Source organism: Ovis canadensis, chromosome 9, assembly GCF_042477335.2.
Source record: "Ovis canadensis isolate MfBH-ARS-UI-01 breed Bighorn chromosome 9, ARS-UI_OviCan_v2, whole genome shotgun sequence".
NCBI classification, from domain to species: Eukaryota; Metazoa; Chordata; class Mammalia; order Artiodactyla; family Bovidae; genus Ovis; species Ovis canadensis.
In genome coordinates, this window is record NC_091253.1 from 97,678,225 (window position 1) to 97,696,643 (window position 18,419).

General features: G+C 39.2%; 1 protein-coding gene across 2 annotated transcripts in view; it reads left to right on the top strand.

Annotated features, from left to right (window-relative positions):
* Positions 1-18,419, top strand: part of MMP16 (matrix metallopeptidase 16) — a 379,172-nt gene that overhangs the window by 342,030 nt on the left and 18,723 nt on the right. For both annotated transcript variants that reach the window (XM_069600663.1, XM_069600664.1), the window contains exon 8: positions 18,161-18,311. In XM_069600663.1, coding sequence (XP_069456764.1) covers positions 18,161-18,311 — 151 coding nt within the window. The remainder of the gene's footprint in view (positions 1-18,160; positions 18,312-18,419) is intronic.

The following is an 18,419-nucleotide window of genomic DNA, read 5'->3' on the forward strand; positions in this document are numbered from 1 at the left end:
AACATCAACATTTTAAAAATTTATTCTTCAATGACACCAAGAGTATAAAAATGCATGCCATCAGTGAGGAGACAATATTTGAAAATCACATACATTAGGAAAGATTTGTTTGTATCCAGCATATGTAAGGAACTCTTGGAATTCAATATAAAGAAAACAAGCAACTCAGAAATGAGCAAAGGATTTGAACAGAAACTTTAATAAGGATGATAAATGGATGCCAAGAAAGCACATGAAAAGATGCTAAGCAATACTGGTCATTCAGTTCAGTTCAGTTCAGTTCAGTTCAGTCACTCAGTCGTGTCCAACTCTCTGCGACCCCATGCATCACAGCATGCCAGGCCTCCGTGTCCATCATCAACTCGCAGAGTTCACCCAAACTCATGACAATCGAGTCGGTGAACCATCCAGCCGTCTCATCCTCTGTCGCCCTTTTCTCCTCCTGCCCCCAATCCCTCCCAGCATCAGAGTCTTTTCCAGTGAGTCAACTCCTTGCATAAGGTAGCCAAAGTATTGGAGTTTCAGCTTTAGCATCAGTCCTTCCAAAGAACACCCAGTACTGATCTCCTTTAGAATGTACTGGTAGGATCTCCTTGCAGTCCAAGGGACTCTCAAGAGTCTTCCCCAACACCACAGTTCAAAAGCATCAATTCTTTGGTGCTCAGCTTTCTTCACAGTTCAACTCTCACATCCATACATCAGTTCAGTTCAGTTCAGTTCAGTCGCTCAGTCGTGTCCGACTCTTTGCGACCCCATGAATTGCAACACGCCAGTCCTCCCTGTTCATCACCAACTCCCGGAGTTCACTCAGACTCATGTCCATCGAGTCAGTGATGCCATCCAGCCATCTCATCCTCTGTCGTCCCCTTCTCCTCCTGCCCTCAATCCCTCCCAGCATCAGAGTCTTTTCCAGTGAGTCAACTCTTCACATGAGGTGGCCAAAGTACTGGAGTTTCAGCTTTAGCATCATTCCCTCCAAAGAAATCCCAGGGCTGCTCTCCTTCAGAATGGACTGGTTGGATCTCCTTGCAGTCCAAGGGATTCTCAAGAGTCTTCTCCAACACCACATTTCAAAAGCATCAATTCTTCGGCGCTCAGCCTTCTTCACAGTCCAACTCTCACATCCATACATGACCACAGGAAAAACCATAGCCTTGACTAGACGGCCCTTAGTCGGCAAAGTAATGTCTCTGCTTTTGAATATACTATCTAGGTTGGTCATAACTTTTCTTCCAAGGAGTAAGCGTCTTTTAATTTTATGACTGCAGTCACCATCTGCTGTGATTCTGGAGCCCCAAAAAATAAAGTCTGACACCGTTTCCACTGTTTCCCCATCTATTTCCCATGAAGTGATGGGACTGGATGCCATGATCTTCGTTTTCTGAATGTTGAGCTTTAAGCCAACTTTTTCGCTCTCCTCTTTCACTTTCATCAAGAGGCTTTTTAGCTCCTCTTCATTTTCTGCCATAAGGGTGGTGTCATCTGCATATCTGAGGTTATTGATATTTCCCCCAGCAATCTTGATTCCAGCTTGTGTTTCTTCCATCCCAGCGTTTCTCATGATGTACTCTGCATAGAAGTTAAATAAGCAGGGTGACAATATACAGCCTTGATGTACTCCTTTTGCTATTTGGAACCAGTCTGTTGTTCCATGTCCAGTTCTAACTGTTGCTTCCTGACCAGCATATAGGTTTCTCAAGAGGCAGATCAGGTGGACACAAAGATAAACTTACAGTGAATTAAAGACCTAAACATCCAAAACATAAAACCAGAAACTATAAAACTCTTAGAGGAAAACATAGGCAGAACACTTTATGATATAAATCAGCAAGATTCTCTATCACCCACCCTCCAGAGTAATGGCAATAAAACCAAACATAAACAAGTGAGACCTAATTAAACTTAAAAGCTTTTGTACAGCAAAGAAAATTACAAACAAGGTTAAAGGACAACCCTCAGAATGAGGGGAGATTTTATCCAATGAAGCAACTAACAAAGGGTTAATTTCCAAACTATATAAGCAATTCATACCACAGAATACCAGGAAAAAAAAAAATCAAAAAGTGGGCAAAGAACTAAACAGACATTTCTCCAAAAGAGACGTACAGATGGCTTAGAAACACATGAAAAGATGCTCAATATCACTCGTTATTAGAAAAATGCAAATTACAGCTACAGTGAAATATCTCATACTGGGCACAATGGACATCATCGAAAAATTTACAAATAATAAATGCTGGAGAGGGTGTGAAGGAAAGGGAATGTAAATTGATACAGCCACTATGGAAGACAGTATAGGGATTCGTTATAAAACTAGGAATAAAAATACCATATGACACATCAATCCCACTACTAAGCATAGTACTCTGAGTAGATCAAAATCTTTTTCAAAAATTGAAAAAGACACATGTACCCCAACATTCATAGCAATACTGTTTGCAATAGCTAGGACATGGAAGCAGCCTAGATGTCTTATTGACAGATGAATGGATAAAGTTGTGGCACATACATGAAATGGAATATTACTCAGGCAGATAAAGGAACATATTTGATTCAGTTGTAATGAGGTGGATCAACCTAGAGCCTATTATACAGAGTGAAGTGAGTCAGAAAGAGAAAAACAACTACTGTGTATTAATGCATATAATACTGTGTATTAATGCATATAATACTGTATATTAATGCATATAATACTGTGTATTAATGCATATAATACTATATAAATGCATATAATACTGTGTATTAATGCATATAATACTGTGTATTAATGCATATAATACTGTATATTAATGCATATAATACTGTGTATTAATGCATATAATACTATATAAATGCATATAATACTGTGTATTAATGCATATAATACTGTGTATTAATGCATATAATACTGTGTATTAATGCATATAATACTGTGTATTAATGCATATAATACTGTGTATTAATGCATATAATACTGTGTATTAATGCATATAATACTGTGTATTAATGCATATAATACTATATAAATGCATATAATACTGTGTATTAATGCATATAATACTGTGTATTAATGCATATAATACTGTGTATTAATGCATATAATACTGTGTATTAATGCATATAATACTGTGTATTAATGCATATAATACTGTGTATTAATGCATATATATGGGATCTAGAAAGATGGTACTGATGAACCTATTGCAGAGAAGCAACGGACACACAACATAGAGAACAGATTTATCCACATGGGCTGGGGGGAGGAAGGAGAGGGTGGTACAAGTGGAGAGAATAGCATGGAGACATATACACTACCATGTGTGAAATGGATGTGTACATTGGCTAATGGGAATTTGCTGTGAGCCTGATGGAACTCAAACCAGGGCTCTGTAACAACCTAGAAGGGTGGGAAGGGGTGGGAGGGAGGTTCAAGAGGCAGGGGACACATGTGTGCCTATGGTTGATTTACGCTGATGTAGCAGAAGCCATGGCTTTTCTTCCGGGCAGCAAGCATCTTTTGGTTTCATGCCTGCGGTCACCATCTGCAGTGATTTTGGAGCCCCCAAAATAAAGTCCGGAGAAGGCGATGGCACCCCACTCCAGTACTCTTGCCTGGAAAATCCCATGGATGGAGGAGCCTGGTAGGCTGCAGTCCATGGGGTCGCGAGGAGTCGGACACGACTGAACGACTTAACTTTCACTTTTCACTTTCATGCATTGGAGAAGGAAATAGCAACCCACTCCAGTGTTCATGCCTGGAGAATCCCAGGGACAGGGGAGCCTGGTGGGCTGCTGTCTATGGGGTCGTACAGAGCCAGACACGACTGAAGTGACTTAGCAGTAGCAGCAGCGGAAGCCAGCACAATATTGTGTAGCAATTATCCTTCACATAAAAATAAATAAATTTCTTAAAAAACACATTACTGGGAGAAATAACCATGTCAGATGTGCAGATTATATCTATTGGCAGAAAATGAAGAAGAACTAAAGAGCCTCTTGATGAGGGTAAAAGAGGAGAGTTGAAAAAGCTGGCTTGAAACAGAAAGACACTTAAATCATTAAAAAAAAACTTGGATCATGGGGTCCAGTCCTATCACTTCCTGGCAAATAGAAGGGGAGAAGTGGAAGCAGTGACAGATTCTATATTTTTGGGCTCCAAGATCACTGTGGATGGTGACTGCAGCTGTGAAATTAAAAGACTCTTGCTCCTTGAAAAGAAAGCTATAGCAAACCTAGACAGTGTATTAAAAATTAGGGACATCACTTTGCTGACAAAGGTCCACATAGTCAAAGCTATGGTTTTTCCAGTATCAAGTACAGATGTGAGAGTTGGACCATTAGGAGGACTGAGCACTGAAGAATTGATCTTCCGAATTGTGTGCTGATGAAGATTCTTGAGAGTCCGTTGGACTACAAGGAGATCAAACCAGTCAAGAGAAACGAACCCTGAATATTCACTGGAAGGGCTGATGCTGAAGCTGAAGCTCCAATAGTTTGGCCACCTGATGCGAAGAACTGACTCACTGGAAAAGACCCTGATGCTGGGAAAGATTGAGGGCAGGAGGAGAAGGGGACGACAGAGGATGAGATGGTTGGATGGCATCACCAACTCAATGGATGTGAGTTTGAGCAAGCTCTGGGAAATAGTGAAGGACAGGGGAGGCTGGCTGGTTGCAGTCTGTGGGGTTGCAGAGTCAGACACGACTAAGTCACTGAACAACAATATCAAAAGATTAATATATAAACTACAGTCCTTCTGCTCAGTTCTAGCCAGTCTCATGGTTTGATACATGTGACTGTCACACGGTATTCCTGGCACTGTTTAGATCAGTTCGTTCAGTTCAGTCGCTCAGTCTTGTCAGACTCTTTGCGACCTCATGAACTGCAGCAATCCAGGCTTCCCTGCCCATCACCAACTCCCAGAATTTACTCAAACTCATATCCATTGAGTCGGTGATGTTGCCATCCAACCATCTCATCCTCTGTCATCCCCTTTTCCTCCCGCCTTCAATCTTTCTCAGCATCAGGGTCTTTTCCAATGAGTTAGCTCTTCTCATGAGGTGGCCAAAGTATTGGAGTTTCAGCTTCAGCATCAGTCCTTCCAATGAACACCCAGGACTGATCTCCTTTAGGATGGACTGGTTGGATCTCCTTGCTGTCCAAGGGACTCTCTCTTCTCCAACACCACAGTTCAAAAGCGGCAATTCTTCGGAGCTCAGCTTTATTTATGGTCCAACTCTCACATCCATATATGACCACTGGAAAAACCATAGCCTTGACTAAATGGACCTTTGTTGGCAAAGTAATGTCTCTGCTTTTTAATATGCTATCTAGGGTTATAACTTTCCTGCCAAGGAGTAAACGTCTTTTAATTTCACAGCTGCAGTCACCATCTGCAGTGATTTTGGAGCCCCAAAAAATAAAGTCAGCCACTACTCCCACTGTTTCTCCATCTATTTGCCATGAAGTGATGGGACCAGATGCCATAATCTTAATTTTCTGAATGTTGAGCTTTAAGCCAACTTTTTTTTTAATAGTGATTTCTAAACAGTACCCCTTATCCCTTGACTTGACAGCTGTTAAACTGAATCATTCTCCTTTATGTATCTTCAGAAATTGGTTTATTTCATGAAAAAGCCCTAGAAATAGAAAATGTATCACATCTCAGTGAAGTAATATGCTTTGTTCCAACAACTTAACTTACTACATACACACTTTGTGCTAGCCAGCTATCCAAATATCACTAATATCCAGTAATCATGTTTTGTAAGGATGATCAAGCCAGGTGTTTGTATTCTCGATTATTAGTCATGTTCAGACTGAATGGTTATGAGTTGATAATATCAAAAATCTATGTTAGAAGCTGAACTGGTGCAATGTCCTTAGAGAGTCAGATAGAAATTTAAAAAACCACTTTGGTGTTGTCCAAAAATAAATAAAATTAAAATTAAGTAGTTCAATAGTTGTCTGAAAAGTTGTCTCGTTGTTATCAATCAATAACCTTTAAGCAGAACTTATCCTTTTTGACAATTTCATTTCAAAAGGCAAAAATCACTTATAGAATAGGAACTAGAATATCTGAGGTAGAAAAGAGGAAGGGAATAAAGTTTTGGGAATATACAAAAGACGTGCATCAAAAGTGAAGCAAAGTGAAGTGAAGTGAAAGTCACTCAACCGTGTCTGACTCTTTGCGACCCCAGGGACTATACAGTCCATGGAATTCTCCAGGCCAGAATACTGGAGTGGGTAGCCTTTTCCTTCTCCAGGGGATCTTCCCAACCCAGGGATCGAACCCAGGTCTCCCGCGTTGCAGATGGATTCTTTACAGCTGAGCCACAAGGGAAGCCCATATCAAAAGCAAAGAGTTTTCAAAAATATGTGATACAAAAAATGACAAAAAATGACAAAAAATACTGTTTGCTTAAGAAATGGTTTATGTGACTTGCATTATTACTTTACTTCAGAAGCTCATAAACTGCAATTTCTTTATGCTTCTTTCGCTCTTGAAAGGTTTAGGAAGTGCTAATGAAGTTCATTTAGGGTAGAAATATGTTGTTTCTTACATAGTAAGATGCATAATCTAAAAGATCTTTTAATAAATAGGTGAATATAAAGGTTACTTACTTCTCTATAGGAAATAATGGAAACTTAATGCTTAAAAAGTTGCACTAGATAGAAAACTTTGCATTCAGTGGCCTTGGTGTACACAATAATAGATTTATAACATGCAAACTGTGCTATTTTTTAAGTTAAAGTATTTAAAATATTGAGAGAATTTTAATATTAATGTTTATATTTTATATTGATATGAAGCAAGGGGCTACATGTTTAATATCTGAAAACCTCCTGTGATATATTTCCTCTACTAATTTATAATTCTTCAAAAAGTCTGTGATATGCTTTTCTTTTTTTTATTAGTTTATTTTAATTGGAGGATAATTGCTTTACAATATTGTGATGATTTTTCCCATACATTGACATGAATCAGCCACAGGTATACATGTGTCCCCTCCATCCTGAACTCCCAGCCGCCTCCCTCCCCACCCCATCCCTCTGAGTTGTCTCAGAGCACCAGCTTTGGGTGCCCTGCTTCATGTGTGGAACTTGCACTGACCATCTCTTCTGCATATGGTAATGTACATGTTTCAATGCTAATCTCTCAAATCACGCCGCCCTCACCTTCTCCCACAGAGTCCAAAAGTCTCTCCTTTACATCTGTGTCTCCTCTGCTGCCCTGCATGTAGGACCACCGTATATGGTATGCTTTTCTTACGGCTGTTTTCATTTTTACTTCCAACTGCAATTTTTTTCATCTATAGTGTTTGTGTGTCTAAATGTTCCGCATTTTCAAACACGTCTGTCACATCCTTTTCTTTATTGGGTTTGAGTCTGAGTCCCCTGGGAAGCCAACACTAAGATAAACTCAAAGGGAGGGAGGTAAAGCTGTTAAAGGTAAAGAGGGGGTAGACAGAATTGGCAGAGTCTTGGCAAACCCAAAAAGGAGCTCCAAGCAAAACTTGCCCACTGGAGAGGTCCCCGTAGGGCAAAACCATAGGGCAAAAATGGCCAGAATTTAGTACCTGCGTTAGTGCTAAGTCATTGCCTGGAAGCTGCCAAGCACAGCATTACCTGATCAAAGGCGCTCAGCTGACTGCTTGGCCCAGCTGTCAGATCCAAAGGTATTCAGCTGAATGGCCAGTTCTTTCTTCAAGGCAGGCCTAAGCTACATACCTCACCCTCTGCCGCATTTGCTTAAGGATGCAAAATTCTCTGATTACTTGATAATAAATGCTGGTAACACATGGCCTCCAGCATTTATTCACATTTCTTGAATAACCTACCTATAAACAATATAGAAATTAAAACTTAATTCAAATAATTAGGCACTGATATCAATCAGTAATCACTGATTATCGACATTATTTATTTGAGTAAGTAGAAAGCAAGTTTGTTCAGCAAAACATTGTGTTATATAATAAGTAGTACCATTTATTGGGTGCTATGAGTGTGGATATATTATGCATTTGATCTATCATTGTTTCCAGAACTCTGAATGAGAGGTGTCAGCATTTTATGTATAAACTAGGAAAGGAAGGCTCAGATTTAGTGACTTGCCCAAGATCTCACAGCTAATAATTGGCAGAGCAATCATCCCTTGGTTCTATCCGATTTCAAAGCTACTGAATGTTTGACTAAGTCACAGTGAAAGTGTATTTGTCATGCAGAGTCTTGTGAAGAATATATTATTCAAGATAATTTAAAAAAGCATAGTGTTCTCAAAGAATATATCACTGTTGAACAGTAATCAGCCAAATAAGCATAATTGTTGGGTAATCCAAGTACAGGCTTATTTATATGAAGAAAAGCCAGCCAATATGAAATTTATGCTCTAATCTTTTCTGTTAAAGTGTCGGGAGCTGTGTTAGGCATTACTGACAAATTGGAGGCACGGCCTCAACCCTCTCTCCTCATCCCACAGACATGGTCCTGGGATGAAGGACTTAGGTTTTGTGATTCTGACTTGTTCTTTCCTTTCTTCAGTTGAGTTGGCTGGAAAGAATATTAAGGTGCCTATTGTTCTTGAGAGAAGCATGAGAAAGCACAAAGCCTTCTACGGTTGTGCCCAGAAAATAATCTATAAAGTAACCATTGACATTTGTTCAAGGATTATTACAAAGAATGTTCCAGGATGAGCACGTAGACCACAGCTTGAGGCCATGGGAAGGATTGTTATCTGAGACCTGTTTGTGAGGGAAATTTTTATGGCAAAAGAAGTTTGCTGAGCTTCAGTTCAGTTCAGTTCAGTCGCTCAGACGTGTCTGACTCTGCAACCCCATGAATCGCAGCATGCCAGGCCTCCCTGTCCATCACCATCTCTCGGAGTTCACTCAGACTCACGTCCATCGAGTCAGTGGTGCCATCCAGCCATCTCATCCTCGGTCGTCCCCATCTCCTCCTGTCCCCAATCCCTCCCAGCATCAGAGTCTTTTCCAATGAGTCAACTCTTCGCATGAGGTGGCCAAAGTACTGGAGCTTCAGCTTTAGCATCATTCCTTCCAAAGAAATCCCAGGGCTGACCTCCTTCAGAATGGACTGGTTGGATCTCCTTGCAGTCCAAGGGACTCTCAAGAGTCTTCTCCAACACCACATTTCAAAAGCATCAATTCTTTAGCGCTCAGCCTTCTTCACAGTCCAACTCTCACATCGATACATGACCACAGGAAAAACCATAGCCTTGACTAGACAGACCTTAGTCAGCAAAGTAATGTCTCTGCTTTTGAATATACTATCTAGGTTGGTCATAACTTTTCTTCCAAGAAGTAAGCGTCTTTTAATTTCATGGCTGAAATCACCATCTGCAGTGATTCTGGAGCCCAAAAAAATATAAAGTCTGACACTGTTTCCACTGTTTCCCCATCCATTTCCCATGAAGTGATGGGACTGGATGCCATGATCTTAGTTTTCTGAATGTTGAGCTTTAAGCCAACTTTTTCACTCTCCTCTTTCACTTTCATCAAGAGGTTTTTTAGCTCCTCTTCACTTTCTGCCATAAGGGTGGTGTCATCTGCGTATCTGAGGTTATTGATATTTCTCCCAGCAATCTTGATTCCAGCTTGTGCTTCTTCCATCCCAGCGTTTCTCGTGATGTACTCTGCATAGAAGTTAAATAAGCAAGGTGACAATATACAGCCTTGACGTACTCCTTTTCCTATTTGGAACCAGTCTGTTGTTCCATGTCCAGTTCTAACTGTTGCTTCCTGACCTGCATACAGATTTCTCAAGAGGGAGGTCAGGTGGTCTGGTATTCCCATCTCTTTCAGAATTTTCCACAGTTTATTGTGATCCACACAGTCACAGGCTTTGGCATAGTCAATAAAGCAGAAATAGATGTTTTTCTGGAACTCTCTTGCCTTTTCCATGATCCAGCGGATGTTGGCAATTTGATCTCTGGTTCCTCTGCCTTTTCTAAAATCAGCTTGAACATCAGGGAGTTCACAGCTCACGTATTGCTGAAGCCTGGCTTGGAGAATTTTGAGCATTACTTTACTAGCATGTGAGATGAGTGCAATTGTTTGGTCGTTTGAGCCTTCTTTGGCATTGCCTTTCTTTGGGATTAGAATGAAAACTGACCTTTTCCAGTCCTGTGGCCACTGAGGAGTTTTCCACATTTGCTGGCATATTGAGTGCAGCACTTTCACAGCATCCTCTTTCAGGATTTGAAACAGCTCAACTGGAATTCCATCACCTCCACTAGCTTTGTTCATAGTGATGCTTTCTAAGGCCCACTTGACTTCACATTCCAAGATGTCTGGCTCTAGATTAGTGATCACATCATCATGATCATCTGGGTCGTGAAGATCTTTTTTGTACAGTTCTTCTGTGTATCCTTGCCACCTCTTCTTAATATCTTCTGCTTCTGTTAGGTCCAGACCATTACTGTTGTTTATCGAGCCCATCTTTGCATGAAATGTTCCCTTGGTATCTCTAATTTTCTTGAAGAGATCTCTAGTCTTTCCCATTCTGTTCTTTTCCTCTATTTCTTTGCATTGATCACTGAAGAAGGCTTTCTTATCTCTTCTTGCTATTCTTTGGAACTCTGCATTCATATGCTTTTATATCTTTCCTTTTCTCCTTTGCTTTTCACCTCTCTTCTCTTCACAGCTATTTCTAAGGCCTCCCCAGACAGCCATTTTGCTTTTTTTGCATTTCTTTTCCATGGGGATGGTCTTGATCCCTGTCTCCTGCATAATGTCACAAACCTCATTCCATAGTTCATCAGGCACTCTATCTATCAGATCTAGGCCCTTAAATCTATTTCTCACTTCTGCTGTATAATCATAAGGGATTCGATTTAGGTCATACCTGAATGGTCTAGCGGTTTTCCCTACTTTCTTCAATTTGAGTCTGAATTTGGTAATAAGGAGTTCATGATCTGAGCCACAGTCAGCTCCTGGTCTTGATTTTGTTGAGTGTATGGAGCATCTCCATCTTTGGCTGCAAAGAATATAATCAGTCTGATTTCGGTGTTGACCATCTGGTGATGTCCATGTGTAGAGTCTTCTCTTGTGTTGTTGGAAGAGGGTGTTTGCTATGATCAGTGCATTTTCTTGGCCAAACTCTATTAGTCTTTGCCCTGCTTCATTCTGCATTCCAAGGCCAAATTTGCCTGTTACTCCAGGTGTTTCTTGACTTCCTACTTTTGCATTCCAGTCCCCTATAATGAAAAGGACATCTTTTTTGGCTGTTAGTTCTAAAAGGTCTTGTAGGTCTTCATAAAACCATTCAACTTCAGTTTCTTCAGGGTTACTGGTTAGGGCATAGACTTAGATAACTGTGATACTGAATGATTTGCCTTGGAGACAAACAGAGATCATTCTGTAGTTTTTGAGATTGCATCCAAGTACTGCATTTCGGACTCTTTTGTTGACCATGATGGCTACTCCATTTCTTCTGAGGGATTCCTGCCCGCAGTAGTAGATGTAATGGTCATCTGAGTTAAATTCACCCATTCCAGTCCATTTCAGTTCGCTGATTCCTAGAATGTCGACATTCACCCTTGCCATCTCTTGTTTGACCACTTCCAATTTGCCTTGATTCATGGACCTGACATTCGAGGTTCCTCTTTCAGTATCCTATCATTTTGCCTTTTCCTACTGTTCATGGGGTTCTCAAGGCAAGAATACTGAAGTGGCTTGCAATTCCCTTAATTAAAAATAGCTAGAAGCCTTTTTAGGATATAGCGATCTTAAGATGCTAGGGTCACACAGGATTTAGAAAGATAAGAAATAAACTGAGGAATGTAGCATGAATTACAATGTAATCACAAATTAAGTAAAGGACACATAAGAGGAAGTAGATAATAGATAGTAAAGCTGATTCTGAGAGAATCCCTGAAATAAGAACTCTGTTTGTAGGGCAGCAATGATTTCTGGAGACAATAAATCTGGATGGAGGAAACTAAAAATGTCAAACCTCTGACCTAATGCTTTTGTCAAAGTATAAAAGGAAACCTGAAGCTTGAAATAAACATGTAGTCCCGTACCTCGAGTCAGAGGCTACATCATCCCCCACCGACACCGCTCACCCCTTCAGGCTGATTCCCTGGCTGCTGGAGCTGGACTCCAGCATTAAAGGTTGCCGATCATATGGTCTCTATCATAGTTACTAAATGCTGTCATTGTAGGGTAAGAGCAGAGCAGATAGTTTATCAATGAATTAGTGTTTCTGTGTTTAGATAACATTTTATTTACAAAAAGAGACAGCATCAGGTGGCTCTAGTGTACTGACCACTTTTGTAATAGAAGATACAAACTATAAATACAGAAAGAGAATTTTGTAGACTCTAAGGAGACAAAAATACAATTCTTTTAAAAATTAATAATTTAAAAAGTGTATCTAATTACTGAGGATACTGTGAGCAGGGCGTGAGCACAATACAGTGGATTAATTAATAAATTCTTCCAATAATAAATGCAGAGTGATTCGTTGATAAAGGGGGAAGGAAGCGTGAAATCATCAGGAGTTCTGAAAGCCAGACAGAGTGTAAACATATTCTGTTTTGAAACTCAATTTGCATTAGTAAATTAAGCACTGAATTAAGAGACATGGATTGTAGTACAAGTCTATTAGTTGTGTGATTGTAAGCAGAGCACTTTTTGACTTATAAAATAAATGTGTTAGGCTGAATTCTCAACCGTTTCTTTTGACCCAGTGCATGTGAAAAATATAGTGCCCACCTCTCATTAACATGGGCTTACTCAGTTAAAGGGTGTTAGGAAAGCAGGTAAGAGTTTCAGCCTCCTGAGTTGGCACTGACCTTCTAAAAAAAATCTTTTAAAGTAATTAGATATTATGCTTTTCCTTGTAGGAACAAGCATATGATTTAAAAATTCTTTATAGTGTTATTTGCATAGTGTTTGTTTCTTGTGCTAGTCCCTCAGCTCCAAAGAAGCAAGAGCCTAGTATAGTTCCTATATTTTTATATCTGCACCTCCTAGTTCAATAACTGGCTATAATAGGCTTTTAACAAGCAGACATTGGCTGGATGGATAGATGCATGGATGGATGTATGAATGGATGGATGGACCGGCCACTGGGTGAATCTCATTGAAAAATTATTGGAATAGGTGTTCTGTAAAGTATCCTCAGGCTCCAAACATTCTTTGAGGTTATTCATTTTATTTATAAAGCTTCTCTGTCTTGAATTCAGACTTGTTGATATTTTCCTCTGTATCCTGCCAAGTACAATGTCAGTAAGGACCAGTTTTTTCCACTTGCTCCAGAAATCACCCTCACATGAAATCCAGTAAATGCCTTCTTTTTGCCAAACAGGCAATATTTTCCTACAGAACCAGACCATCTGGTTCTAAGGTAGTTTAAAAATCCACGTCTCCTGTTAAAAAAAAAAAAAAAAGTTGAATATGAATCTCTCATACTTACTCAAAATATGAAAAATAGGAAAAAAGTCATTTCAGTTTTATTCAAATCTTGCCTCATCAAGATACAGAAGAAATCATACAATTGTATTTTCTTAATAAGCACTTGGAATATTAAATGTTTAACTCGCACTGGACAACACATAAGCTGCATCTCTGCGAACATTTTCTCATGCTGCAATCATCAGGACAGCTGGATGTCCTTGAGCCTAGCAGCTTTGCCAGAAGGCCTGGAAAGAGTGTGAAGAGATTTCGTGGAAAGCACAGAGGTTAGGGACAGCTAAAGGAAGTGCTCTAAAGTGTCCTAGAGTGCTTCTGCTGGGAAGAAAGGACAACCCGCGGAGCCCAGCTGCTAAATATTTCACTCTGTGTAGCTCTCATGGGAGGCATTGAAACCATATACTCTTTCCTAATTAAAGGTGAGATGAAAGGAATGGATTCCTTAAGTCATTGAGGTAAGGAACAGGATTTTCATTCTTTTTCTTCCGTTATTGTAAGGCTTTCTATTTTACATGCCACAGACTAAAATATAGAACAAACGGGAAAACAGCTCTGTGGATTTTCTGTCTCACTAACTCTGGCAAGAAGTGACCTGGGCCTTTGGGATGTGTTTTTTTTTTTTTTGGTTTTGTTTTTAAATAAAGCATTCAGATTAAACAATGGCTCAGAAGAGGTATATATGTTTATGATTATATTTTCCAACAAACAGTTAAATATAATCATTTAAATAGTCTTCCAACATAGTACTGGGTCATGCTTTTAAAGTTTGTCAGACTTTCTGATAATTATAAAGTTATTTTTTGTTATTCTTTCAGCAAGACTCAAGACTAAAGCCCAAGATATTATTTATGTAATCCTTATTATCCCTTTATGTAAAATTTTAGATATTGTATGTGATTATTTATATAATATTACACTTAATTATTTCAATCAATAACCATTTATTAAGCACCTGCTACTTTTCAGGCCTTATATACAAGGTGCAGCAGGAAAATGGTATTGGATGTCCTGTGTTGCAGGCAAATGCTTTATTGCCTGTGCCACTAGGGAAGCCCCACTTTCTGCTGAGTGGTAGTCTCTCAATATACCCTGGATCATATTGACAAGAATAAAGGCATGGGTGGCTATGCTCCTCTCTTCTCATTTGCCTAAGTCATATTTCTATAACTCTTCAGAGTTTTAACTGACCCTAGAATTGGAGTGGTGATATAGAGGGGGGCTATGGAGACCAGTAAGACCCACCTTAGAGCTTGTGGAAAAGACAGTTGACTTTACAAGGGGTGATGGAAAAGCATACCAAGTACCTGTATCAAGGATGATCTGCAAGGGGAAGACTCAAGGAAGAATTATGAAGTCAGAGCAGCTACACGTAATGATCCAATAGATAGGAAAGACTATGAACAGGGAGGTTTCAGACGTGAGCCACCAACTAGTGTGTCGTCTATAGAAACAGAGAAAACAAGAAGAAATGTCTTCTGATGAGTTCAAATTTGAGCATGTAGGTCAACTTTGTATCAACTTTGTAGAAGATCTGAGTGGGTGACTACATATATTTTTAGCTTTCAAAACATATTTGGACTAGAGAAAGCCATTGGTGACCGCTGTCTTCTTAGGATTCTTGGGTTCTTTGACTTTAGCCTGCCTTCCTTGTCTTCTCTACTTCCTTCCTATTTGCCTGCTCTTCCCTTTTCCCTTGTGTGATCTCTTTAGGAGTCATGTTTTTCTAGAAGGCCAGTCCTGGTTACTCATCATTCTCACTCTCTATTCCATTGTGTTATCTCATGAACCATAAATTAATAAATGTCATATTCATGCTTGTGACTTAAAATCTATTAGTTCCAAACACATCCAATTGCCTACTTGACTTCTTCATTTAAATATCTAAATGATCTCTCAAACTTTTGACTTGAACCTCCAACAACCCATCTACCCTAGTCATCTTTGTCTATTTATGCAGCAGTATTATTCTCTCATTTACAAAGTCAGAACTTCAGGATTTTTCTCCATGCAGTCTTTTCTTTATTCCACACAGCCAACTCATCAGCAATGCCTATAAATTCTCTCTGCAATATATCATGATTCCTTTCCATCTCTACTGATGCAATCTTAATCCATACTACTAATAAAAATATTTTTAATTGAACTATTCAGTGGCTTCCTATTTCACTTAGAAATGTTCCAACTATTTAACAAGATTTTTCTCTTTCAAACTATCTTCAGTGGGTTGGCTCTTTTTAGTTATACCAGTCACAATTCACCTGTCACTCAAATAAAGAGATCTTTCTTATCTGCAGTACAAATAAGCCCCAGTCCACCCCAGCATTGTGATATGATTGGTTTTCTTTTGTATTTTATAGCACTTTTCTCTTTGGAATTATCTTTATTCTTTTGCTTACGGTCAATTTTCTTCATACCCATTCACTGTGATCTAATCTCCATGAGTGGAGATGTTGTTTTTCTTGTTCACTTCCATAGTAGCACTGAAAATCTATATGAAGGGCTTGGATCTTAGCTTGCATGAACTGGTAAGCCATCAAAGTGATTAAGTTAACAAAGAGGTATGATCTGCTTCCTATTCTCAAAAGATAGCTTTGGTCTTTTGTTGAAAATGGATCTTAGAAGAATGAAAATGAGCTCTATCAAGGATCTGTTGCCAGAATTAATGAGTTGAGTCATTCATCAACAAATTAGCCCACATGCCAGGTATGCCAAAGATCCTCTTTTGAAAATAGGAAATGGTCACACCCCTTTGTTAATTTAATCTCTTTGATGCCTTACCAGTGCACTCAGACTAAGATCCAAGCACATCATATAGGCTTTAGTGCTACTCTCTTCTTGCTTATTACATTCCATGGATCTCCTTTCAGTTTTTTTTTTTTAAATCATATATAACTCTTTTTATTGGAATGCTCTTCTCAGTATTTTTTGCATAGGTATCATCTTCTCTTTCTTTAAAGTCTGGCTTAAGTGTTACTTCTTTAGAGATGCTTTCCTAATCTCCTTACTTGAAGTAAGTTCCCTCTATGTTTTCTTTTTCTCAGCCCCTGATGTGTTTCCCTTCATAGCATTTATTAGGGTTTCAAGTACTGCAATTACATTTTTGTGTTCTTAATTTTCATATGTCAAATTCACTTCAGTGTAGGATGATAATAGTCTGTCTTATTCTCTTTAGTATCCTTAATTTCTAACAAGATACTTGGGACAGTGAAGGTACTCAAAAACGGCTGTTTTGATTTAAAGTGATGGCAAATGGTAGCTGAAGCTCTTGATAAACATAAGTCTATTTACAAACTAGAGACTCCTAACTAGCCAGAAGATATGCTTTTTTGGTTGTTTTAGGCCAGTAGTGGTTTTGATTTTTTTTTTTTTTTCAAGATTCCCTTAGGTATAACATGAATGCTAGTTTATTATAGTCCTCATCTTAGAATAGTATTGAAATATTTAACAAGGGACGCCTTTCATCTATTAGAAAGGACACAAGATACTTTGTCAGATATTACGATATTTTACTTCACCAGATATGAACCTCAAGAGGAGTTAGTGAGTTTAGAAGCTGCTTGATTATAGAAAGATCCGAAGGACCAGGGGAGATGGACTTGGGCAGAGGAGGGTGGACCGCCTTTAAGGCAGCAGACATTTGCTGACTTTGTGGCTGTGTCTCAGAATGTTTGAATACCACTGTCACTGCACTTCTGTCCTCTCTACCTCGGCCCCTGAGTTTGTGACACCACCTCTGCCCCTCCCCTGTGTGAAATAAGAAGAGAAGGTGCAGAGGAAAGAAGCACAGGGCGTGCCAACCTTCAAGGACTGAATGAAGTAAATGAAGACCAGAGAGGGAGCAGGTAGAGAAGAAAGAGAAGCAACAGCAAATCGGTTTTCCAGCAGCTCGGGGGGAACATTCCTTAAGGGGCCAACGGTGTCAACAGATAGGGGTGGAAAACTGTAGGAACTGGTGCCTTTGTGACAAAAAGTATCAGTAGCAATATGTATTAAATCAGCTTTTAGTGGAAAGGGAAATTGTTGCAGATGACTTCAGTGCATAGCAAAGAGGGGAGTGTTTACACAGTCCATCTATGGTGGACGGCATGAGGAAGTGCGTTGTCTGTAGATAAGTTCAAAACAGCAATAAAGCTGACCACAATTCATCTCTTTTTAGTATTGCCATACTCTGACAATTCTGAGCAAGATGAGGATTAAAATTTTGCTCCCTTCAGCCACAACTCTTGAAGAGAAGGACAGTGTAACAGCTAAAAGAGGGCATCGGGTCAAAGGAGGATGACTTTATAGGACTAGAGAGACTTGTGAATGTTTATGTAATAAAAGGAGAGGACCAGCCTAGAGGAAGTGTTTTAACAGAGTAGAGGTTGTAATCATTATGGCGATCTGAGGTCGTATAGAATGCGCAAGGCACGGGAATGATTTTAGCCTTGAATGAAAATAAGGCTAGAGGAAAACAATTCTTGACCTTTAACTCAAAACTGTTCCCATATGCTAAATTGTAGATCTTTTTTATTTCTTAAATTAGTTCACAAATTCTGATTGCATTATTAAATAGTTTTTCATTATGTCCACTTTCGAAAATAGCATTGGTGTTTCGAAAATGGCATCAGTATTCCAGATATGACTGCTGCTAAGTTTTTTCATGGCGTTCACGTAAAAGAATTTTAAATGCATTGTGTTAATAGATATATTATAATTTCTGACATTAAATTAGTATATTCTGCATTTGCACTTATTTCATACAGGTAACAAATATTGGGTGTTCAAGGACACGACTCTTCAACCTGGTTACCCTCATGACTTGATTACTCTTGGAAGCGGAATTCCCCCTCATGGTATTGATTCAGCCATTTGGTGGGAGGACGTTGGGAAAACCTATTTCTTCAAGGGGGACAGGTCAGTACACACTTCACATGAGGAAAACAGTTAACTGATGTTTAGAGAAGTCAATATTTCTAGTCTATAACAGGAATGTACCTTTGGTGAAAGAATCTGTGTGGATGT